The 25,696-nt window shown below is 35.4% G+C and overlaps 1 protein-coding gene across 4 annotated transcripts in view; it reads left to right on the forward strand.

Annotated features, from left to right (window-relative positions):
- CEP112 (centrosomal protein 112) overlaps positions 1-25,696 on the forward strand; it is a 336,631-nt gene that overhangs the window by 176,666 nt on the left and 134,269 nt on the right. For all 4 annotated transcript variants that reach the window (XM_088802335.1, XM_088802333.1, XM_088802332.1 and 1 more), the window contains one exon: positions 21,879-22,109. In XM_088802335.1, coding sequence (XP_088658461.1) covers positions 21,879-22,109 — 231 coding nt within the window. The remainder of the gene's footprint in view (positions 1-21,878; positions 22,110-25,696) is intronic.

Consider the following 25,696-nt stretch of genomic DNA (forward strand, 5'->3'; position numbering starts at 1 on the left):
ATTTGAATCATGTTTATTTGAAACACACCCATAGAAGCCCAAAATAAGTGGAATAATCAGACCACCTGAGTTTACTTCCTGTCCCTCACCAGACCCTTAAGATAATAACCAAGGTCATAAAACTCCCACAACAAAGAGAACACAAAGGTGGCCGCCAGCAGACAGGAGACTTAGACACATCTCTGGAAGCAGTGCTGAGATAGCCAGCATCTGGCTGCACGTGATGAATAGTACAGCCTGTGAAAGAGCCTGTCTCCCCGATAAAACCCAAGAGAGGCCCGGAGCTCAGAGGTGCCAGGAAGGAAGGGTAGCAGCAGGGAGATGTGAAGTTAAAGCAGGATTCATTGAAAGCCAATATACAGAATCAGGCAATTCATCTCTACCATGAGCCCAGAAGCTAGGCGTTTTTCCCAGACTGAGGGAAGTTAGTGAACTGTCTGGGAAGAGTGCAAGGAAGCTAGCATGGGAAATGACGCCTTGGAGCAAAGCCTTCTGCTTTGTAGCGTTTAGGGATCTGTAGCATAACATCTTCATCTCCTTTACTCACCCTCAAGCACAGTGACCCCCTTAACTCACAAACACCAGCCCCACACACATACAGAGCTTCCATTCTGCATGTAACTCCTGGATCTTGAATATACGAACAGACAACCTTGGATCATCCGACATTCGAGTTAGACCTCAGAGGCATGAAAGAGAAAGACTAAACAAACAGATGATTCCAGAGGAACTTCAGGGAACAAAAAGTAAATTTAAGGAAAGCAAACTGAAATACCAAATATGGTCTTATTTTACTAAAAGAACGGGCTGCTATGGAATAATTTAACAATCAAAGGAATAAGAAAGAGCTCTGAAAACTAAAAATTATTTCAAATGTTTGTCAAAACTAATGTCAAGAAAATCTACACTAGAGAACAAAAAGCAGAGACAAAAATATGAATATAAAATATACTTTTAAAAGGTGAGACCTAGATGATTAAGCCAGGATGCTCAATCTTTAACTGATGTTCAAGAAACAGAACATAGAGTGGAGGAATTATCATCGGTGTAATAATAGTAGTGAAGTTCACAGAGCGGAAGGATGTGTCTTCAGATTGAGAAGGCTAATAGGTACCAGCATAATGAATGAAAAAGACCTATAGCTGCACATATCACTGTTAAATCTCAGAACAGAGGAATAACAGAGAGATCCTAAAACCTTCCAGAGAAAAATCAGTTCCCCTACCAAGAACAAGATTGGCATCATATTTCCAGTAATAAATGGTAAAATGTAATAATGCTTTCATTAGAACTATGAAAGGGAAAAAAATTTTTTTCAAACCAGGTTTCTATACATAAGTCAATGTTCAATCAATCATGAGGTTGGCGAAAGACACTGCAAACATGCAAGGATTCGGAAAATTTATTTCCTGCATTTCTCCGGAAGTTGCTTGTAGATGTTCTCCCATAAACTAAAGGACTAAATATAAAAGAGAAACACAAAGGACTCAAGGAACAATGGATCCAGACAGGAGAGGAGAAGAGGGGAGTCCCAGAGAGTGTATGCACAATGAGTCTAGAAAACATCCAGTCCATATCAGAACAGATGTGGAGTGAGGGGAAGAAGAATCTAGATACTGTCCATGAGAATTCTTAATAATGTTAGGAGGCAGTAACAGCAGAAAAATACAAGGGAGAAAAAAAAGTTAATTAGAAGCCTTGGGAAGGTGGGGAGGAAAAACTGCCAGAAGCAAAATGTAGTTATATACATATTATCTGGTTGTGTTTTGAACAATAATTAGACTCTAGTATTAAATTTCACCTTTTGAAATCAACTTATATATAAAGCATAGAAAATGTATTCATAGTTACAGATGCAACATAAATGTTACCAACCTTAACAAAAGTACAGATAGCAAGTGAAAACTCAGAGACTTGAGGTTGTGAGAATGATTAGGCTAGGTGAACATTAGGGGATACTAGTCGTCATCAAATTAAGTGGGGAATTAAAAGAGACCGTCCATAATTGCTGGAAGAAAACAGTTTATTTTATTGAAAGCTGTATTTTTAATTTTGGGGGAACCGCCATACTGTCTTCTATAGTGGCTGTCTCAATATACATGCCCACCAAAAGGGCAAGAGGACTTCCTTTCCTCCACATAAAAAAATAAATAAAAATAAAACTACCATATGATCCATCAATTCCATTCCTGGCTATATAGTTGAAGGAAATGAAATCACCATCCTGAAGAGATATCTGTACCTCGAAATTCATTGCAGTATTATTTACAATAGCCAGGACGTGGAAACTACCTAAGTGTCCATCAATGGAAGAGTGGATTAAGAAAATGTGTTATATATACAAAATGGAATACTACTCAGCCTTAAAAAAGAAGGAAATCCTGCCATTTACAACGTGGATGGACTTTGAGGGCATTATGCTAAGTGAAATAAGTCAGACAGAGAAATACAAGCACCATATGATCTCACTTATATGTAGAATCTTAAAAGCCAAACTCATAAAAGCAGAGAACAGATTGGTGTTTGCCACAGACGGGGGACTGGGGCTGGGGGAATTGGGTGAAGATGGTCAAAAGATATAAATTTCCACTTATAATAAGTTCTGGTGATGTGATATATATAGTATGATGACCATAGTTATCAATATTGTATTGTATATTTGAAAGTTGGTTGCTAAGAAAGTAAATCTTATAAGTTTTCATCATGAGAATGTTGTAACTGTGTGGTGATAGGTCTTAACTTATTATGGTGATCATTTTGCAATATATACACATATTAAATTACGTTATACACCTTAAACTTATACGATGTCATATATTAATTCTCAATAAAACTGGAAAAAAGTTATAAAGGTGACCAATAAAGGAACTAAAAATGGTGAAGGGAGTATAGAAGAAGTGATGTGGATGGTTTAAGGAAGGTAAATCTTTACCTGTCATAGCAGGAAATAAATGAGTAGTGAATAAATTAATAACTTATTGAATATATAATGGCAGGAAAGTCATTATCAGCAGAGCTGAAAACACAACAGAAAGAGTTAAATGTGTCTACCTCTGGGGAATGGATTCAATATGGGAAGTCAAACAGTAAAATTTTCATTAAGAGCATTTTTATACCATTTGATTGTTTGATTATGTGTACTTTAAAATTTTAAATGCTTGAGAAAATTTTATAAAGAAAATTTTTGTCAATGCAATGGCCTAATTTATTTTTTCTATTTTCATCTACTCTAGTCTTTGTTTTCTGAGGTGTTCCACAGAAGTAGATTCAGGAATAGGTTGGACAAATTCCTGACTAGTAAATTCATAATGCCTTTTTTTCAGAGAAATTTGGAGATATTCAGAAGACATTTTCAACTTGTATCTGTTATTTTGGAATTCAATTGTCTGGCATCCTGTAAAACATCTTATGGTACTCTCATTTACTGTGTCCTTATGAGAATGGTCAATAAGCTATTTCTGTCATTGGTGCAACAAAGCGGTATACAGAGGGTGCCAAATAAATGTATATACATTTTAAGAAAGTAAAAAAACTGTCTTAAAATTGTAATACTCAATATATACCGATAACAAAAGATGAATACAAGTCATGTGTATATATTTGTTTGGCATCCCTGGTGTATGCCATTAGAATTAGGAATACAAGGGTAAGGATCAATTGAAGTACCTATTGGGATGAATAACTTCAGATCGTATAGGGACCCTTATATATGCTCCACAGTGGTGGTCATAGTTGCTTTAAATAAGAGTGACACGTTTCTCTGTTGCCAAAGTGAGTAACAGAACACAAGCATAGTGTCGTCAATATGGAGAGTACATTAGACAGCCCCCGAGGTCCAGTGGCCAATGTCATATTGAGTTGAAGATATAAAACCTAAATGGAAGGAGAACTTAGAAGAAGAATGCTCTGAGAAATAGAAACCACACGAAAAATATTGGTGGAAACAGAAGCCTGACTGAGGCAAGACTTCCCTAGTGCATCTTGAACATCTTATTGAAGTGTAATTTCACGATGCAATCAAATTAAGCGTGAGAAGCAAAGTATCAGACTTTAATAAAATGATATTATTTCCGATAGGTAATTTACCGATACATGGGAAATCACTCCGCGTGGAAGAATCTAACACGTGCTTTTTTTCTACTCATGTTATTGTAGATTTCTTTAGCATTGACACGTTAATTGAATAGTTTTTATTGAGCTGGCAACTCTTTGTAAAATAAAAGGAATAATGATTGTGAAAGATCTTAGTTAAACTTTTAAGAAAGTGCTTCAGTCACTTGGGACTAAACATCCTGCGCAAAATTTTTGTGAATTCTCTCTAGGACAAGGGGCTTTAGTTAAAGCCCTGTACTGTCTCAGAGAGCAGATGAGGGCGTCAGAGGGCCTTGGAGCCAATCCCAAGGGCTGCTTGCAAGACTTGTGAATTCAAAAAATACCTTCCTGCAATCTTTCAGAGACCCGTGTTATTATTTGTTATGAAAATACCTTCATTTTTATGATGAGGATTGCAAATAAGTCTGTGAAGCTGCTTGTAAAATTTTGAAGTATATGGAACACGTGCACATACACAATGGTTTTCTAAATTGTAGAATTGAAATTTAGGGGATTACTAAAGTGATGTGGTTTGTATTATGCATAACATTTTCGTTAGAAGCACCCACTTTATTATATACATTCAACTGTAATCATACAGAACTGGTGAAAAAACCTCTTTCCTTATGACCTTTGAAATGGTTATAGGGAATATACCCACATTCAAGGCATCTCTTACTGAAAAAAAAAAAAAACACAGTAAACACAAACAAAAAACGCTTTATATAATTTTCTGCTAATAAAAGTAATATGTATGTTCTGATGTTTTTGATCCCAGTCTTAGTTAAGTGTCTGCCTCCTTATTGGCTATTTTGCTTTGGAACTGCATAGACTAAAACTGAAGTCATAAATAGAGTTCTGTATCCATAGCAACATGTCTTTTTGTTTCAACACTTTGCAGGTATTTATTTCCATTCAAATACTTTCTTAGGGTTTGCTGGTTTCTTTGGGGGCAGGTGTACAAGGCTCACTAAATAGTCTGAGAATCAATCTAGTAATCTCAGTACTCTAGGCCATGGTAGAAGGAGAGATCAGAATGCTAGATAGCTAGCCATTCAAGTGGACTGTTACATTATTAGGAGGGTGAGAAGTTCAAGTAGGTCAGTTTTAGGATAATGAAGTCAGATCAAGAGGCCAGAAAAAAGGATTTCGTGAGTCCAGGTAGTTGAATCAAGAGATAAAAAGGATGTAATTACATAAAGTCAAGAATCTAATCACAACACCAGATTTCAGGTACAGGTAGTAACCTTAATTTTTGGAACACGCATAGTAGGATCAGGAATGCAAACCCCAGATTATGAAGCAAATAAGTATCAGAGATTGAAGGTAACCAAAAGGTTCAGTCGGGCCGGTGACCAGAGTTCATGGCTATGAGCCTATCTTGGAGGCAAGATCTATTTGGGTGGGAGCCGTCGTGCATGTGCCCTTCCTTAGCAGGGAATGAATGACCCGGTGAGTGAGTGGGCAAGTGCAAGCTTGCATTTGAGGTTACAGGGGAGAGAGAGGGTGAAAGGAGTTTCTGAACCTTTTAGGTTAACAAAAGGAAAATAATTTTGTATATCCTCTCATATACTGTTAGGTGACTCTGTTCAGTACACTTAGTTAAGTACAGCAGGCAGCTAGTCGGCTACCAGTTAACCAGGCATTGGCAACTTGGTAAATACTGACTAGCGGAAGTAAGTCATCGGTAGTTACATGGACAGAGCTTTTTAATCTCAGAGTAGTTTCAAAGAGCACTCTCTGCATTAGGTTGTGTGGACCTTTTTTGTTAACAAAACTGTCCATCTTAAAATGTAGTTGATGTTTTTTAGTATTTAGTGAACAAAATGTTTTTTGGTTCATCGCTAAATTTACTTATAGCATCTTTCTATGGGTTTTGAAAAATGTATTGATATTCATGATCTTGATGTAGGGAGCTTTTGTTCCTTAGTTTGTTTTTAAAGTATTATAATTAGGATCAGTGTGCCTGTAACTGTTTGAATATCTAAGGTGCATAACTTTGCTTAGATTTCATAACTGTCTAGTTTCACCAGATGCAAGAATATAACGTTGAACAGAGTTTAACGTTACATTTTGTAAGCTGAATCCTTAAAAATGGTAGTCTAACTCTTCCTATAAATTAATTTAAAACCTTTTTTATATTATATCATTGTGATTAATCATGTTTCTAATATCTGTACACCAGTTATAGAATGATTTATATCTTTTGAATAAAGACTTGAAGATAGTTAATAGTATCTTTTTTACACTCTTATAGAGTCTTAGCTAAAATACCCCCACAGAATGTTAATATAATTGAAAGTAATTTTAAAGTGAAAGGGCTAAATTATTTTTAAAATTACCAATTATATGTTTATAAGAAGAGGTAAATAATATCACCATGGATTTAGTTAGTGCGTTTTTTCTATTTGCATTGGCTTTATCCACAAAATATCTTTTGATATTAGGTGAAATCATTTTATGAATAGAGAAATAAAATCAGCAAGTAGCAGATCATGTACAAAAATACAAGCTATTACAGTAAAGTAAGTTATTGTTGCACAGTCTCATGAGGTTGCGGTGTTGATGTCAGAATCCTCCCGATGCATCACAGGATCCTTCCTTCTCTCTCTGTACCCTACACGTAATACAAGGTGTTCTGACACCTAAGATATGTTGGGGGCGCCCACCTGGACAGTAAAGCTGACCTTTAAGGCCAAGTTGACTGGGAAGGATACTGTGCTACCATGCTGAAGATATTCACCACCAATGCCTTAATCACTGTAGAATGAATTTCCTTTATTAGTCTGGATACTTGAGCTTCTTTCAGAATTCTTACTAGATCCCTCAAGAATCACACTATGCAATTAGTGAAAGGAATATTAAACTAGATCTCCTCACTTATAATCTGGTACTTGGGAAAAAAGATGGAAATAATAACTTTTAAGGTTTATTCCTTTAGATAAGATTATTGACTTATGTGTTTTTATTACACACTTAAATTACAAATGTGATCCTGGTATTTACATGATACTGACTTAAAACAACATACCATGAGATCCTTCTGTATTAGCTTTGGCCTATGTTTAAAGAATTAGTTGCGTGAATGCACATAAGGCACAAAAAAAGTACACATAATAGGAAGGAAATGCTGTTAGAAGTACTAATAAGGGAGGATGTGCCATGTCCATTCTGATGGAAGCCGTCATTGAGTCACCTTCAACTTTCAGAGGGGGCAGGGCTTTCCTCCCTTTCATCAGCTCATTGTTAAAAAGTCAGCTATGTGTGCCTCAGAGTGTTCCAGATTTTCTTACATTTAATTAACCAGCCCAATCTTCTGAATACCCTGCTTTAGTAAAGTCATATGATTGTTAGCACAATAATTAGTGTTTTCTGAATGGCACCAGTGTAACATTGGGCTATTGTGACCTTAGCGTGTACAGAATGTTTGGATAGAGTGGCTAATACAGAACTGGCAGAAAACCTAGGTCAAAACTGAGCTTTTTTGGAAAAGAGAAGTATAGTAAGTGAAGAGAGTGTTGAAAATCTGCTTTCCAATTACCTGAGTCATTCTTTGTAGAAGAAGGTTTCTAGTGAAGATGAATTCAGCCTGAATTTTATTCTTCTTCCAAGGCCAACTGGGTTACCTGTCACTCCTGGAAACACTGTCAAGAAAATAGCTTTCAGTGTTTCTAGACACTGCAAATAACATTTTCGAACATGCAGTCCTGTTCGTCAGCCCTGCTGTTGCACCACAGTGAGCTGTGGACAATATGTCTGTGTTGGCTTTTTAATACTTACATTTTGCATTCTCAAGATAAAACTATTAAAAGTGCTATTTGAAGCTAGAGTCTTTTAGTGTCATTATTCTCAAGTGGAGTATTTCCACTTTCATGATTCCATGTGAATCTAGAAAATATATACGTAGTTATATTTTATGCCTCCGTTAATTATTTGTATAGTTTAATCTATAAAATACATGCTCATGCGTAGTCATTTTAAGTGTGGTAGACATTCATTTGCAAATTTCCAAAATTGGTCAGTGTGTTATGAATCTTCATTTTTCCCTTTTAATTGTAACAATCTAAAAGCAAATTGCTTTGTGTTTTTAGTCTTTTTCCTCAAGAACTACTTTCAATTAGATGACTTGGGTGGTTCTTCTAGAATAAAACTAGAAATTTCAACATCACTGATGAATTTTTAGCAGTATTGTCATTGCAGACAAAAAAAACCAAATGCAGCCATAATGTTTGCCAGTTCATGTGCCTCATTACATGTTCTACTTTTTTTTCCTCCAGATAGGCATATAAATTAATGAGTGCTTTTCTTTTGTACTTTCTCCCTATTTTTCTTAATTCTCTGCCTAAGTACTCTCTTCTTTTGCAAGTAAAAATATTTTTTTCTTTCTAGATCTCAGTCCTTCGTAGTGCATTCCAAAACTGATTATTAATTGTTCTAACATTTTTAACCAAACTAAAGTTTTTCTTGCCTTTCCTACATGTTAAACTCTGTCCTCTCTTTCATCATACAATTTAATTCTGTCATTGTGATCACATTTAATTTTGTGTATTGAATTCCTTCCAGAGTTAAGCTAATCTTTTGGAATTTGGGGGAATTTAAGTCCTTTTCTCATCTTTACAAGTTGTGGAGGAAGTATTTTCACTGAAACACAAGGCGGGCTAATGATTTTGTTTTTAATTACTAGGTCTAATAACTGTAGAACAAGAATTGGAAAACATGAATGTATAATACTTTAAATATACTCATAACAAACATGCAGATAAGATCTCAGAGAAAAGTTTGACTTGCTATTATAAGGTAAATCCACTGGCTCTTAGTTCTAAATATCTCTCAGTCAGTTAAGGGGTTTTAAAAAATATTTTCCATTGGGTAGAACACAGGCATTATGAGTCAAGAAAGTTCTATCTGCAGCTTAGATGCAGCGGGTTAAAAATAGAAACTGTGCTGCCCTCAGAATCTTAAGAACTGGTTTCTTCTCCTGACTTTTATGTGACTTTACCTGCATCAGTTAATAAGTCTCTTTTTTACTTTTACAACTACCTGTCTTTCCTGTGGCATATGGGGACACACTTTAAAAGCTTTAGCCCTATAAAAATACTATAAAAGTATAAATTTTTATTCAAAAACGCAGCAAAATATTACCTTACATTTAAAATAATTCTATAACACTTGGCTTAACTTGAAATCATTAATTTACAAAATATGTTAAAAGGTATATATTATATGTTGTAGGATATAATTGTATAGTAACTAGGCTTTTTTAACTATTTAGATAAATTTCATAGATCTTATGTAAGAGAGTTTTATGCATGATATAAGTTTAATCTCTATAAAGTAAATTGATACGTTAAACCTTTTCAAAACATTATTTCTTATTTACCCAACAGTATTTTTGTAATATATGCTACAATTGGCTCTTTAATATACAGAGGGTGCCAAAAAAATGTATACACTTTTTAAGAAGGGAAAGAAATATTGAAATTGTAATAATATATACCAATAACAAAAAATGAATACAAGTCACATTTGACTTCTGCAATTACAAGAGGTGCTCAAAGTGGTTACCATCAGCGTCTAGACACTTCTGATTAAGGCGAACTACTGCTTGAGCAACGTTGACCAAAGTGTCCACTTGTATACATTTTTTTGATACCCCCGGTATATGCTGTTCTTCTTTGACATCTGAATATCCACTTACACATCAATCCTATGTATTTAATAAAATATCAAATATTCACATTTCATCCAATGTCTTCCTTTCACTAAAAAATAAAATAAAATGAGACATTGTATTTTGGTAGAGTGAAAGTTCCAGAAGAATAAGAAGTTTTGAAGTTTGCTTCAAAAATGACATTGACGTAAGAAGTGCTAGACAACCAAATACAACAGAAAGAATATTGTTTATCTATTTAAAAATGTATGACATATAGCTAATGCTAAAAATATGTAATAATATAAACTAATAGCAAACATCACATACTTGGGTTATATATTATAACTTACAAAAGTCTGTAACTTCACACCTAGTTATCAGGGATTTTTTCCCCTCAAAATTATTTTAAAAACCAGCCATAAGTTAAGTTTTTCTCTTTTCTTTCATGAGCTGGCAGCTACCAACACTGAAATTTATCTCCCAATATTTTTGCTTTACAAAGATCTCAGTAAAGTTTTAGAGAAATATTTAGGGAAATTGAAGACAAATTTTGGATGTTCAGATGAAACATTTAAAATAGAAATATATAGTAATAAATAAAGCTGCATTATTATATAATAAACTCCTACTTACTTAGAATCTAGAGCAACAGAAAGAGGTAAGGAGAATTTAAATGTATATGCTCCATAAAAGTAAATAACAGACAGCAAGGATATTTATTTCCCAAAATTACTTGTAGGGTTTCCATCTGGTCACTATAGATTAGCCCCAACCCCTTAAACCTTATACATTTCTATTATTATACAATGATACTTGATGTTTACAATAATGACCTTGAATTATTTTATGGTGCTGAAATATTTTCAAAATCTTCAAAGAAAGATTAAAGTATTGTAAGTATATATGCGGCAACTTGCCCTTCTCAGTACAGTACATTCATTTCTTGCTGTATGTGATACTTACAATGAATTAATTGCACTTATATGCAAGCCATGCAGACCAACTGCCCTAGTCCTTCCTTGTAGGACATAAAATGCAAGCACCAAGTGAATAAAAGATGAAGAAAATACCTAGGAAGGCTCCTTAACTGCATGGGTATGTAGGGGTACTTGGACCTTTTCTACATGATGTAACCAGCCAAGAAATTAGATGATCATTTCTTCAAATCTTTATCCACGTGTGAAGTTTTCATTCCTGTGGCATTTAAGTGTAACATCCTTAAAATTATAAAGATGCACAGAGTGTTTTACTGCCCTTCCCTTACCCAACAGAGATTAGCAGGCATACCTCCACCCTTCTACTCTACGCTGACCCATAATTCATTTTATAAAAAAGGAGGTATGTTTGAATTCAGTGACATCTTGCTCTTGAAGTCTATATGAAGAAGCAGGTACAATATCTGACCACAGGTTATCCACTTCCATGCTTTTGTCCTTCATAATTCTAACCTATATGACCAACCAAAGAATGTCTAAGGAAGGCGGGAGAATGGTATCAGCGCCTCTGTTCTTAGGTTCCTTGCCCGTTCTCTGTGGGAGGACATTTCCAGTGAGGAGGGGGTCAGGAGCTTGGACTGCTGCTCCTGAAATGCCATCCCAAACAATTTCCTATGAGGATTCTTCCTCCTCGGTAGACTTCTTGGATAAATGAGAACACGACTCTTCAGAAATGGACGCTATAGATTTGTTAATATAGACCATCCAGCTCCTTACAATATGATTCGGTGAAATAGTGGGTGTTTAGATGGATGGATATACTGATGGACAGACACATCAACGACTGACATAGCTGACCAGAGAGCTATGAACTACCAAGGATCAAAAGTCTTGAAAGACCTGAGACCTATGGCAAAGCAAGAGTTCACCAGGAGGTACTCACCACGCTGTGAACACTGCCTAAGACAGGTCCAAATTCCAGCCTGCTGATGCCGCCTTTCTACCACTTTGTTTCTTTTTAATCCTGTATCCATAATGTCTGTCCCTTCTACTGCCTGAGCCATGGTATTCAATACACACCAGTTGTCTTGCTTCAGAACAGAACTGATTGATGTTTAGTTATTGTATTTAATTTGTTAGTAACACACTAATCATGTCATTATTTCTGGTACATTTTTCTTTGGGAGACAAAAGCAATGTTTTGTTACAAGGTTAAACTCTCTTTTATGCTTGAGATCCTATGGGAGTTTTTTACAACCGAAGAGAAAATTCTATTGCATATGATATTTATAAATAATGTTAGAAGAGTAAAAGACCATAAAGTTTAAATGATGCGTTTTCTTTGAATCTGTAAGCTTAAATCCAACTATGTATTTATCATGTCCAGCATAATGAAAATAGATAAATTGCTTTAATCAGTTTTATATGACTTAAAAGAATAAGGTTGGTGGCCTAATATTAACCATAAGTCATTAAAATGTGTTCTAGAACTGTTAATGCTGTTCTAAAGAAAATATATCATTTTAAATTAACTTTTTTACATGATACTCAAAAGTATAGAATAGTGAAGCAATGTAGTTTTCAAAGACATAATTGAAATTGAAGGTCCTTTATGAAATATCCATAATAAAAGGAAAATTTGTCATAGGATGTTTGCATTTCCATAATAAATAGAAAGACTTTATTAAAAATGATTACTGTATTCAAATTTAATAAATTTTTCCTTTCTGGAAGCATTCTTCTGCCAGCTGGGCATAAAACCTGTGCATCACCTTTTAAAAATTGTTTTATTATGTGTGTCTGATACATACAAAGAAAATACGTCAAATAATATTTAAGCACTAAGGCGTACAAACAGAAGGCGCTTCGCGACTTAACTGACCACCCAAGTTAAGAATTAGAGCGTTATTGAAATCGTTGCCTCTACCTGTATGTTCCTTCCTTTCCTATACTACTGGCATGCCTGTCCCAAAGGCAACCATGCCCTTAATTGTGTGTTGACACTTACCTAACACTTTTTCAGTATAGCTTTATCACATATATGTCTCTAAATAGCATAGTGTTTACTTTTGCTTGATTTTGAACTTTATAGAAATGGTTACATACTGTAGGTAATCTGCATTTGCATTTTTCACTCAATATTTTATTTCTGATTCATCCATTGTCCTGTGTGCAGCTCTGGTGTGTTCACTTGGCTGGATACAATATCCTGTTGCATGACGAGAAGTCAATTGTTATGAATATTTGGGCCATCTCTAGTTATGCAGTTTTTAAAATGCTGCTATGCACATTCTTGGATGTTTGCCTGGTGCACATGAGTAAGTTTCTCTATAAAATGTTGGGACAAAGCTTATGAAAATGTTCAACTTTTCCAGGTAGTGTCAGATTAATTTACAATGGGGTTTTACCATTGTGCATTCATATCAGCAGTGTGTAAGAGTGCCAGTGATACACACCCTTGCCAGCATTTGTTACTGTCAGACTTCTTATGTTTTGCAAACATAGTGATTGCATTTTCTGATGATTAATGAGGTTGGGCACCTTTTCGTATGTTTACCATTAAAATTTTGCCTTTTATGAAATGCTTGGTCATGCCTTTTCCTCATTTTTCTTTTGGGTTGTTTGTCTTTATCAGTATACTTTAGAAATTCTGGAGACTATTCTTTTGTTAATTACATATGCTGCAAATCTCCCTTCCAGGTTTTCTTTCTTATTATCTTTATTGTGTCTTTTGATGAACGAACGTTCTTAATCATATTGTAGTCTAATTAATCAGTCTTTTCAAGTTAGTGCCCTTTGAGTGATGTTGATGAAATATTTTCTTACCTAGAAGTCAAAAGGCCATCCCCATATTTTTAAAAATGTTGTCTTTCACATTTGGTCTCTAATCCACCAAGCATTGATTTAAAAAAAAAAAAAAAATTAGCTTTTTGAGATGTACTATGCATACCACACAACTCACCCATGTAAAATTCAGTGGGTTTTAGTATATTCATAGAGCTATGCAGCTTATCGCTCCAATCGATTTTAGAACGTTTTATCACCACCTGTCAAAAAACTCATACCTATTAACTGTTACTCCCCATTCTCCCTCACCTCCCAGTGGTATAGTCCTAGGCAACCACTAATCCAAATTCTATCTCTCTAGATTTGCCTATTCTGGTTATTTCTTATGAATGAATCATACAATATGTGGTCTTTTGTGACTGGCTTCCTTCATTCAGTGTGTTTTCAAGGTTCATTCAGGTTATAGCATGTATTAGTTCTCCATTCCTTTTTATTACTGAATAATATTCCATTGTTTGTGTATACTATCTTTTATTTGTCCATTCATCAGTTGATGGACATTTTGATTGTTTCTGCTTTTGGGCTATTATGAATAATGCTGCTGTGAACATTCATATGTAAGTTTTTGTGCAGAGGTATGCTTTATTTCTTTTGCATATCTACCTAGGAATGGAGAGAATTGATTCTTGTTATTGTATAATGTAGGGATCCGATTTCATTGTTTCCCATATGAATGAATAGTTTTTACATTGGTTCATCATTTACCCACTAAACTATGATGCCAGCTAGGTCCAATGTGAGTCTGTTTCTAGGCTCTCCGTTATGTTCCATTAGTCAAGTTTTTCTATTCTCTATGATATTACACCGTGTTAATTTCAGTGACATTATTTTAGGTCCTGATGTTGGTATGGAATGTCACACCACCTGTCTCTCCTTTGACTGTCATGGTGCTGTGTTCATCTCTGTACATTTTAAATTCAGCTTGTCAAGTTTCTTGAAAGCTTTTGTTGAAATTTTAATTGAGCTTGCATTGATTGATGCTGTAGATCAATTTGGGGAGAACTAATGGAGAGACTTTCCATCACCATGATGTATCGCTGTTATTTAGATCTTTAATGTCTTTCAGAAAGGCTTATAATTAGTTTTGCACATCTTTTGGTAGACATTTCGGAGAATCTTGTGTTTGTCATAGTTGTAAATGGTGTTGTGAATAGCTTTTTGCTGGTGTATAAAAATTACAAATGATTTTTTAACATTAATCTTTTATTCAGACACCTTTCTAAACTCTCTTATTATTTCTAATAATTTGTACATTCATTTCACATTTTCTGTATAGACAATCATAACATCCATGATTAAAGACAGTTTGTTTTTATTTTTTAGTTTTGGTCAGAACAGTTATGAATACAAGTTCTGGTAGTAGGCATTTTTTTCTTCTTCCTGATTTTAAAAGGGCTATTTTAAAACTTCATGCTCCAGAATGAATAAAATTTGCTTAGTTTTTTGTTAAATATCTTTTATCTGGTTAAGAATGGTCTCTTCTATTTCTATTTTGCTAGGAGTTTCTGTCATGGAATTTTATAGACTGTTTTTCTGTGTATTGAGATAATCATAAGTTCTTTTTATTTTACTACTATAATGGAGTAAACAATATTATAAGTTATTTTATAACATTACACCAACATTATTTCTTTGCCAATTGAATCCAATCACTGGATTCAACTTGCCAATAATTATTGAGACTGACCTGAAATTTTTCTTTTTTGAAATATTTTTTAATTGATGTGCTAGCCTCATACATTGAGTTGCTAAATAATCCTTCTTTTTCTATCCTCTGAAAGAATTAGTATCAGAGTGAGTTATTTGTTTCTTAAATATTTGAGGGAACTGGCCAGTAAAGCCATCTGGGCTTCATATTTCATTTCTGGAAATATTTTTGACTGCTATTTAAATTTCTCTAATGGTTATAGGATGACTCATATTTTCCCTTTTTTTCTAGTCAGTTTTGGTAAATTTTTATAGCTTAGAGATTTTTCCTTTTCATTTAAATTTGATATTTATTGGCATTTATAGATTTTTATAAATGTTAGACTGCCCTTGTATTCTTTGCAAGTTAGTGATTACGTATTTTATTTTTATACTTTACTGGACTTGGTTTGCTAATAATTTACTTGGGATTTTTATGTCTGTGTTCATGAGTGAGTTGGTCTATAATTTTTATTTCTCTTCCTATTCCTGTCATCCTTTAGTATCACTATCATAACTTCTGAAAGAGTTTGAGTGTGTTTATCTTTGTCTATTCTTCTGAAAAGTTTGTAAAATACTGGAATGATCTATTTCTTGAGAAGTTGTTTTAGAAATCACCTGTAAAATTATCTGAGCTTAGTGTTTACTTTGTGGAAATATTTTTAACTATTCTTTCAATTACTTCAATTAGTTTGTTTAATTGTTCTATTTCTTAATTTTGCATTTTATGTTTTCCTAGGAATCTGTTTCATGTAGGGTCTTCAATTATTGGCATAATATTTTTATGGTATTATCTTTGTAACCTATGATGGATCTGTAGCACGTCCTTTTAAAAATATTTTATTTTAATTTATTCTCTAGTTTTTCTAGATAATATTGCCACAACTTTATTTTCATGCTATATATTATTTATTTGTGCTTTCTTGTTTCCTTCATCAATCTTACTACAAATTGTTCTATGTTAACAATTTCTTAAGTTGGTTGCCTACTTCATTAATAATTAGCCTTTTAAAAATACATAAATAGCATGTTAAAGCTACATATTTGCTTTGGCTTCATCCTTCAGGATTTGATGAGTAATATTTTCATTATCAATCATTTCCAAGAATTTTTATTTAAATGTAATGAATTTATTTTTTATTAGAAAATATGTTAACATCAATCAGAATTTAAAAGTCACTGAAGTATATACAGGAAAATGTCTTCCACTGTGGTGAGACAAACAAAAGTCGTTTTTCTGAGTTGCTGCTTACGCATTTCATAGTATGATAACTCTACTCACACACAGAGTCTGAGTTATGCCTGTGTTTAGATAAGGGCTTGAGTTTAGGATTCCCTCCATAAGGACCTGCTTGGCTTTTCCTAAGTCTTCTTTTAACCATTTAGAGTTAAGCCCGTGAAAAGTTAGTGACATTAGTTTATACCTAATATCCTTTTTCTGTTCCAAGATCCCATCCAGAATATCATACCACATTTAGTTGTTATCTCTCCTTAGTGCCCTCTTCGTTGTGATTGTTTGTCAGATTTTCCTTATTTTTGATGACCTTGACAGTTTTGAGCAATACCCCTTAGGAATTTGTAAAATGCCCTTCTATTGTAATTGGGAATTCTTCAACAAGGAAGATTTGTTCTCTTCTCCCCCATTTATTAATTTATTCAATAATTGATATCAGTTTGTACTCACGGATATTTTTTTTATTCTTTGGTATATAGTCTAATACTTATTTCTAAAATTGTTCCAGCTTCAGCCATCAGGAGCTCTTTCAGTTGGCCCCTTGTCCTTTTGATATACCTTCTCTCTCAACGGGCACTTCTTTACTTCTAGCACAGCAAGATGGTCCAGGCTCATCTTAGGTATTTCCTAGAATCAGTCACTTGTCCAAGAACCACTTGTTCCTTTTATTGGAGAATATACTAGAAACCAAAATCTGGGCACTTGGTGTCCTTGCTGCTGCTGGGATGTCATTTCCTGAATATATCTTTTTTCCCCCACTTTGTCAACTTTTAAGTTTTTCTCTTTGTCTTTTGTGTTCTGCCATTTCATTACCTAGTATTTAGATGTGGATTTCTTTTCTTTCTTTCTTTTACTTTCCTTCTGTCTCCCTTTCCTTTACTTTTTTGTTTTTTATTTTATTTTTTCATCCTGCTTGATAACTGTTGTGCTCACTATTTCTGTAGATTCTTTCTTTTCCTCAGTTCTGGAAAATTCTTGGTCATTGTCTTTTCTTATCTTCCATATCTTCCCTTTTCTCTCCTCTCCTCGGCAACTATAGACATACATTAAATCTTATTTTACCTTCCATGGCTTTAAATATCTCACTTACAGTTTTTATCCTCTGATATTATTGTGCTGCATCATGGGTAATTTATTAATGTCTCTCTTCTGTTTCACCACTTTTTGCTTCTGTTTAAGCTGCCTTAACTCATTTATCTTTTATACAAAAATTTTATTGTTGGAAATTATTCTTTCTCAAATCTGGAATTTTTTCTTAATCTTTACTGATTTATTCATTTCATAATTCATCCTTTGTTTCTTTAAATATTTAATATATGTTTATTTTATATCTGATAATTCCCATATTTGAAGTGCTTGCGAGTGGGAGTCTGTGTGGAAGCTTACCAATGGTGGGTTTTTCTGAACTGTGTACTTCTTTAATATGAGCTCATTTTTTATTTATTTTAATTTATGGAAAAGTTGGAGACATTGAACTGAAGCTTTTCTCCAAAGGGAATTTATTTCAGCTTCAGATGGGAGTTGATAACACTACTGACCTGGAACAACTGTAGTCCTATTCCGGGCTCTCTGACTTACTCCATGGTGTCATGTTCAGCTCCGGGATTCCTTTCACCTGAAGTTGCAATGCTGATAAAGACATTTTCCCCAAAGATACTTTGTCTTTTGAGGGTGCTTACTGCTCATTATATTGTTTTCAGCACATGCAGGTTTAGATATGTGATTTGTTTTGTTTTTCCCAGTGGAATGTTGTCTTACTTCCTATGAGCAAAGAAAGAGAAAAAATTGTATGTTATACAGGATCTAGTTATTTCATTGCATGAGAGTCTCCAGATTAATCTTTCTTAGTATAAACCCAGTGGTATTTGTTAGCCCACTATCCCCACATACCTCTCTCCAGCAGCCAATTTTGGTATCTTCACTGGTTCTCTCGTGATTTGAAATCCAAACTCTGTAGCTTAACATTCAGAATTCCTCAATATCTGTACCACGTCTCTCTTTTCTGAGTTTCCCTTATTCCTCTTTAATGCTATTTTTCTTCTTCCATGTGGCTCATTGTTTCTACCTGAAATGTCCTATATATTTTTCCCTGTCCCCAGATGGTACCCGTTTATCTCTTAAGGTCCATCTCAGATACATTCTGTTTTATTCAGATTTCCAGAATCCTTCCTAGCTTAAAGTAACTGCACCCTTTTCTGAACTCTTATGGCATTTTGTCTTCTCTTATTGCGTGTGTGTGTGTGTGTGTGTGTGTGTGTACATGTATATGTAGCATATGTTTTATAGTCTAAACGCTCTTAAGAAAATGTTTTTCTGAGAGTCACTCATCATGGTAGCTTCCACATCACAGATTCTAATAAATAGTGAATTACATGTAGTTATAAATTAAAGAGCTGGAGGGGAGAGTCTGGAAGCGTGAATGCCCAAATTCTGATAAATCTGCCTTTGTTTTTTTCAACTCCTCATCCCAGAAAGGTGTTTGCTTACCTTGGCAGGACCCAACTCATAGCAACACCATGTTGGGTTCTTGGTCCTAACATGGCAGAGGGACAGATAAGATTGTCCCCTGGCAACCAAAGAAAGAGGCAAGTGCAAAAAGTAAAGCATTCTTGCAACCCCTCTCACAGCAGTTTCCTGGGTTTCTCCCCAGGCTGCAACCTCTTCCCTTCAACACACGTGTAGTCTCCAGTTCAAGCCAACCTTTATTCTTCCTCCCCAGGAGTGTCTCTGGGTTTGTTTCTGTTATCATTTTTATTGCTGTCATTATTAATATCTCCGATTCATGCCTGGTTTCTCCAGGGTTGGTTTTGAGAAAAAAGTCAGCAGCCCATCCTAGTCTACCATCTTGATATCACTGAGTGTTTTTTATAGGCTCACACAAGCAATATATAGATGATGTATTATAGAAATTTATACTTGGAACCTATATAATTTTACTAACCAATGTCACCCCAATAAATTTAATAAAAATTTAAAAATAAATAAATAAAATAGAAGAATGTTTTGACCTCTAGAAACCTAACTGCTGTCACTGCCTAAGTCTATCTACCCTTAGAAAATTTCTCATCTATTTCAGAACATGATTAAATTGACCATTTCTTCCCTTATGCCAAGTATTGAGTTCAAAGGGGAAGAATCATAAAACAAGGAGTAGAATGCAAGTGACTTGGTTTTCAGAGTAATTGGTCTATAGCTGTATATCAGTATACAGATACCAATATATCTGTTAATATTTTTCACTATAGATTTGTGAGAATCAGCCTTTTATATAAAGCCTTCTTGCACCCTCCCCTGCGACTATTTTAAATCAGCTTTTACAAAAAGGGAGGATAAAGATGGAGCACCCTATCACCTCCAGTCTTCAGGGCTTGTAGTTGTGATTATCAAGCTTTTTCTTCTCCTCCAACATAAATGTGTTTGACCAGCCATCGGTAATTCATGTCTCTTCCAATCTAGTGGCGAGAGGGAGCAGGCTCAATATTTGAACTAGGGTGTACCGACCACAATCCAAAATAAGGGTACACCTTGTATACTAATAATAGCTATCATATTGAGTTGTTGCAAAGATTATATAAAGTAATCTACATAAGATGCCTTGTGCAAAGTAAGTACTCAAAATGCTAACAATTATTATTTATCGTGTAAAAATTGTTAATATTTCAAATAGAATGAGTACAGGATTTTTATTGAAAATGAGGTGATCTCCTATTGTAGGTGTTTTGATTATTAAAGCAACTTCTCATCATTAAGTTTTGCATTTTTGTTATAACTTTGCCATTACTGTCGCTTTTGGATTTTCTGGTTTCCAGTTCAGGAAATATTGGTTTATGCAGTGCTTGTTGAAAGTACATCATGCAAAGACAGTTATCATGTTTCAGAAAATGTTGTATTCATAACTAATGCATTGACAATAACCATAATCGTAGGTTCCCTTAGCTTGAACTAACTATTCATCTGGTAGCATGACAGACTAGATTCCTGATCAACTTTCCCTCAGAAAATAGCTAAAAAGGCTACATAAATCTTTTTTTAAAGAGCAGTGTTAGCACTAAAAGAAAATATAGTGTATCACTTCTAAATCAGAAAGGAGAAGAAAGTTGAAGAAGGAAAAAAAATTCTTTAGAATAAAAGATAAAAATGAGAGAAAAACAAAATATACAAAAGATAGGGCAGATAGCACAAAATAAGGAAAAAATAAAGTCAAATATGTTAGCATATATACAAGTATTGACTAAATTGGACTAAATGCTACATTTAAAAGATAATAGTTGGTTAGATTTTAAAAAGAAAATTCAAAATATATATGTTATTTATAAGATAGATATCTAAAACTTGAGGATGCAGGAAGATCCATGTCCTAAACTAATTGGTGTCCCCCCCAAATTTCATATCCACTCAGAACCTGTGAATGTGACCTTATTTGGAAGAAGGGTCTTTGTAGATGTAAGCAAGTTAAAATAAGGTCATGCTGATTAGGGTGGGCCCTGAATATAAGATGAGCAGTGTCCTTATAAGAAGAGGGAAATTTGGACACAAACACACAAAGAAAGCCACTTGAAGATGGAAGCAGAGGTTAGAGTGATGTATCAGCACCCCAAGGAATGCCAGGGATTGCCAGCAAATGCCAGACGCTAAGAGAAAGGCATGGACCAGATTCTCCCTCAGAGCTTCCAGAGGGACCCTCCCTGCCAACACCTTCATTTTTAACTGTAGCCTTGGAGCTGTGAGACAATGAATGTCTGTTGTCTTAAGTCACCCAATTGTGGTACTTTGTTACGGTAGCCCTAGAAAACTAATATATCCCTATATGTTTGGGAATAAAAAGGCATGCTTCTAAATGATTCATAAGTCAAAGATAAAATAATAATGGAAGTTTGAAAACTGTTTTTTACTAAATGATAATGAAAATACCATATATCTAAACCTAAGAGATTAAACTTAAGCAATAGTTAAAGGGGTATTTATGGTCTTCAGTTTATAAATCAGAAAGGAAGAATGGATAAAAATAAATGAGCTAAATATCCAAAATAAGAAATTAGCAGAAGGGATTTGAAATTAGAGGAAGGGAAGAACGTAGAATGAAAGACAAAAAAAATCAGAGCAGAAATCAATGAAATAAAAACAAAAAGTGCACTACTAAGTACTAGACGAATCCCAGGAACATAATATTGAATACTTGAAGAAGCAGGTTGCACAATAATACATGCAATATTCCTTTTACATAGATATTTGAAACAAGTAAAACTAAATACGTTGTATACGGTAAAATACTACGCCTGAGCTAGAATGCAAATGGCATGGGACTGGAGAATGAGAGAAGGAAGGAAAAGAGGAAGGAAGGAAGAAAGGAAGTGGACATTTTTACATGTTTGCTAGTCTTTTACAACTTGCCTATTCATAGTCTGCCCATTTTTCCATTTTTCAAAACAAGGTGATTGCTGATATGGAGGCCCAGGTTCACAAGCTGAGAGAGGAGCTGATTAATGTGAACTCGCAGAGGAAGCAGCAGCTGGTGGAGCTCGGTCTTCTGCGTGAAGAGGAGAAGCAAAGGGCTGCGAGGGACCACGAGACGGCCGTCAGCAAACTGAGGGCTGAATCAGAGAAGATGAAAATAGAGCTGAAAAAGACTCATGCTGCCGAGACAGAGATGACGTTGGAAAAGGTAAGCAATCCAGCTGGATATTTTTGTAGACAATTGAAACCCACGTTTGAAATCCATTGCCACCATTATATTTAATCTCTAAAAGGTAGTGGATATAGAATTATGCTTCATAGTTATAAACTATTCAAACAAGCAACTTCAGTATCTTGCTGTATGTGTAGGCACCATTAACATAATATCATTGCCTAACTTTTCCCTTGACTTTTCGTGGAAGAGATTTATAGAATATCCCATTCTATAGTAATTAAATACACATTGTGGTAAAACAGTTTTGTAATATTGTCAAATATTATACTGATTAGGCATACTTGGGCTGCAGCCCTGAATTTCCTTAAGTTAAAACTACGCTTCAGATCAATTTCTCAATGTCTAGTAATCATTTCTAAATTTTACAGTTTTTTTATAGCACTGTAATGTAAATGATGACATATTTTACCAGATTGATTCTTCAGATAAAGAAAATTTTCTGTAGAATTTTACATTTTTGAAATAAATGTCAATATGATGTTTGCACATCTTGGGTGGACCTATATTCCAGGAACAATCTCAAATATTCTTTTTTTGATGTTCTGGAAACCTATAAATATTTCAGTTAGGTAGTGAACGTGAACTGCTGTTAATCGTAATAAATGTAAATTGTCCCTTGAGTTTCTTGAGACCAGTCTGTACCTTTGGATCAAGAAACTTGAAAAGCGTAATTTAAGAATCTTCTAGTTCTGTTTAACTTTTCCCCCTCTTCTTCTTCTTCTTTACATCATGTTAAACCTTTATAGAGCAACCGTGCACCACCATTCTAGGCTCTAGTCCATTCATTTTCCATGGGTCAGATCCTCAGGTGCTCACTTTAGGTTAATGGTACCTAACTTTATCTGAGAGTCAGATTTCAGCCCCTTGGCAGCATAGCTCTGAACCCAGAAATAAATTGGAAAAGGGGCTCTAAAAAGGGAGGGAGCCTGGCTTCTTGGAGGAACAACAAGGAGGCCAGCTGGGAATGATGATCAAGAAGGAGGAGAAAGAGGTGATGAGGTCAGGGCAGAAATCTCAGAGGTGGACCATGTCCCCCTTTCACTCTTCATGAGTGGAGGGGGCTTGCCACGTTTTGAACAGAGGCATGACCTGATCTGACTCACGTTTGAATAGGACCGCTCTGCTAGTCCTGAGAATAGACTGAACTAAGGGCAAAGGAGGAAGGAGGGAGACTAGTTTAAACATTATTGCAAGAATGTAGACAAGAGATGATAGAGGCTTGGGCCCTGGGCTGTAACAATGAAGGTATAAAAACTGATCAGATTCGGGTGACGTTCTAAAGGTAAAGCGGACAGGATTTCCTGTTGGTTCAGATATGGGGAGAGGGAGAGAGGAAGAGGAAAGGAGGGGAGAGGGAGAGGGAGAAAGAGAGAGAGAGAGACTGAGTGAGCAGTCAAGAGTGATTCCAAGGTGACCTGCTGGAGCCAGTGGACAAATGGTGTTACCCTTTGCTGAAAGGAAGAATATGGCAGGAGCAACAGGTTGGGCCACTCAGGACATGTTCCAGTTGAGATTCCCTTCATACGTGCAAATGACGATGTTTGTGATAATGCCATCAACAAAGTCCAAAATGATAATGTTTTATGCTACACATAGTTTCGGGAATTAGGGAAATTTCCCTATATGGAGTCATTTGAGCCCTCTCACAACAGCAAACAAAAAAGAGACTGACGGAGAGGGCAAGTGGTGTTCCACTGACCTTTTCTGGTAACTCTTACACCATGGCTTCCTTCATCTCTGCCACCACTTCAAAGTATTTCTATGTAAATGTTCTCAAATGGCACAACAGTGCAGCTCAATTTAAGAATTGGACATACCAAAGCTAAACTTATAAAGCATACACTTTCGGCCTTGATTTTCTTGCATTATATATTCACATTTTAAATGTTCCTTTTTAAAAGATGAAATTTTTCAGGTATATGTTTCTACGTGTTACTAATTAACAGTTTATAGATAGTAAAACAATAGTATTAGAAATCGTGGGTAATCCATTTGGCAAACATTTCTAGGAGATTTTCGATATCCCACAAAGGCGTTATCCCAGGCACTGTAGGGATATACCAAAAAAAGGGGGAAAAGAGGTACTGCCCTTAAGGAGATTCTGAAAAATAGCAACTTCAAGACACACACACACACACACACACACACACACACACACGTAATGCAAGGTAGAGTATGAACTGGGGGAAAATTATTTTCTGTCAAGGCAATCAGGGAAGATTAACTAAAGAGATGTCACTTGAACTAGACATAAGTAGTATGTAGGATACGCAAGGTGGCATTCTAAGTCACAGGAATAACAACAGCAAGAGCAAACAAAGCCGGATTAATCCAGGAGCGTGCTCAGTGATCAGGCTGAAAGGTAACTAGGGATCCCTGAAGGTCTCCAACGCTGTGATGAGTGTTTTAATTTCATTGGGTGAATAGGGAGAAGCTCCTGAAGACTTTTAAGCAATGGAGTGTCAAGAGTCACGTGATTATTAGGAAAATCTTTGTCAGTGTTGGCAAGATGCCATAGCAGTAGAAGTAGTTGGTGGGGACTGGATTAATCCAGGCGAGAGGTCCCTGGGGGCACATTAGAGGTGCATGCAGGTAGTGAGAATATAGCAGTGACAGGGGGCCAGCAGAGACATGCTCGAGAATCATTTCAGAGATGTCATTGATTGGATGTGTTAAGTATAACTCAACCTTTAATAGATTGGGAATGAAAGAGAAGTTTTTAGCTTGGGGAGGAAAAAGATGAATTCAGTTCAGTTATGAACATGTTGAGTTTGAACACCCAGCTGCAACTTTCACTTGCTACCGAAGGAACATTTGTAGATAATCGTAAGGGAAGGCAGGACTAGAGAAAACAACTGTAGGAATCACCTACAGAGAGGGCCTGTCCAAGAGGGGAATGCAGAAAGGAAACAAATAGCCGTGAAGGAAGAACTTCTGTTAGAAGGTGGAGGTTGAGGTCGGGGAGGAAACAGTCAAAGAAGGGTCATCAAGGTAAGAGGAATGCATTTTCATGGAAATAAAGGAAGAGAATATTTAGAAAGGATTGTCAAGAATGTGACAGAAAATCAGGAGGAATGAGGGTGGAAGAAAGAGGGTGGAGAAGGTCACAGGATTGGAAACTGAGAAGTCAGTGATGATCTTGGACAGAGCACTGGAAATGACAGCGTGGACAGAAACATGGCGGCAAAAGATCTGTGAGAGAGTAGTGAGGAAGTGGGGATTAGTGAATACTCTATGGTCTTGGAAAATCTGATACTAAAAGGAAAATGTATTGTAGTTCGCAAGAGCAGCTGGAGTTAAGGAGAATATAATTTTAGGCTGAAAATGTCTTGAAATACATGAGAAGGGACTGGTGGAGAGGAAGAGCTTAATGATACAAAGAACTATCGATAACTGATGGCTTGTGATCTAAGAGATGAGGGTGTGAATGTAATTACCAGCACGGGCCCACCCAATCCCCTTGGCTACAAGGATCCAGCCTCATAAGACAGGTCTGTTCCTGGGACGTGCTTTGTTCTCTCCTGCCTCCAGGTCTTTGCACCTGCCACCCCGCTGCCTGG

This window comes from Rhinolophus sinicus, chromosome 12, assembly GCF_057876585.1.
Source record: "Rhinolophus sinicus isolate RSI-liver-muscle chromosome 12, RSI-T2T, whole genome shotgun sequence".
In the NCBI taxonomy this organism is placed as follows: Eukaryota; Metazoa; Chordata; class Mammalia; order Chiroptera; family Rhinolophidae; genus Rhinolophus; species Rhinolophus sinicus.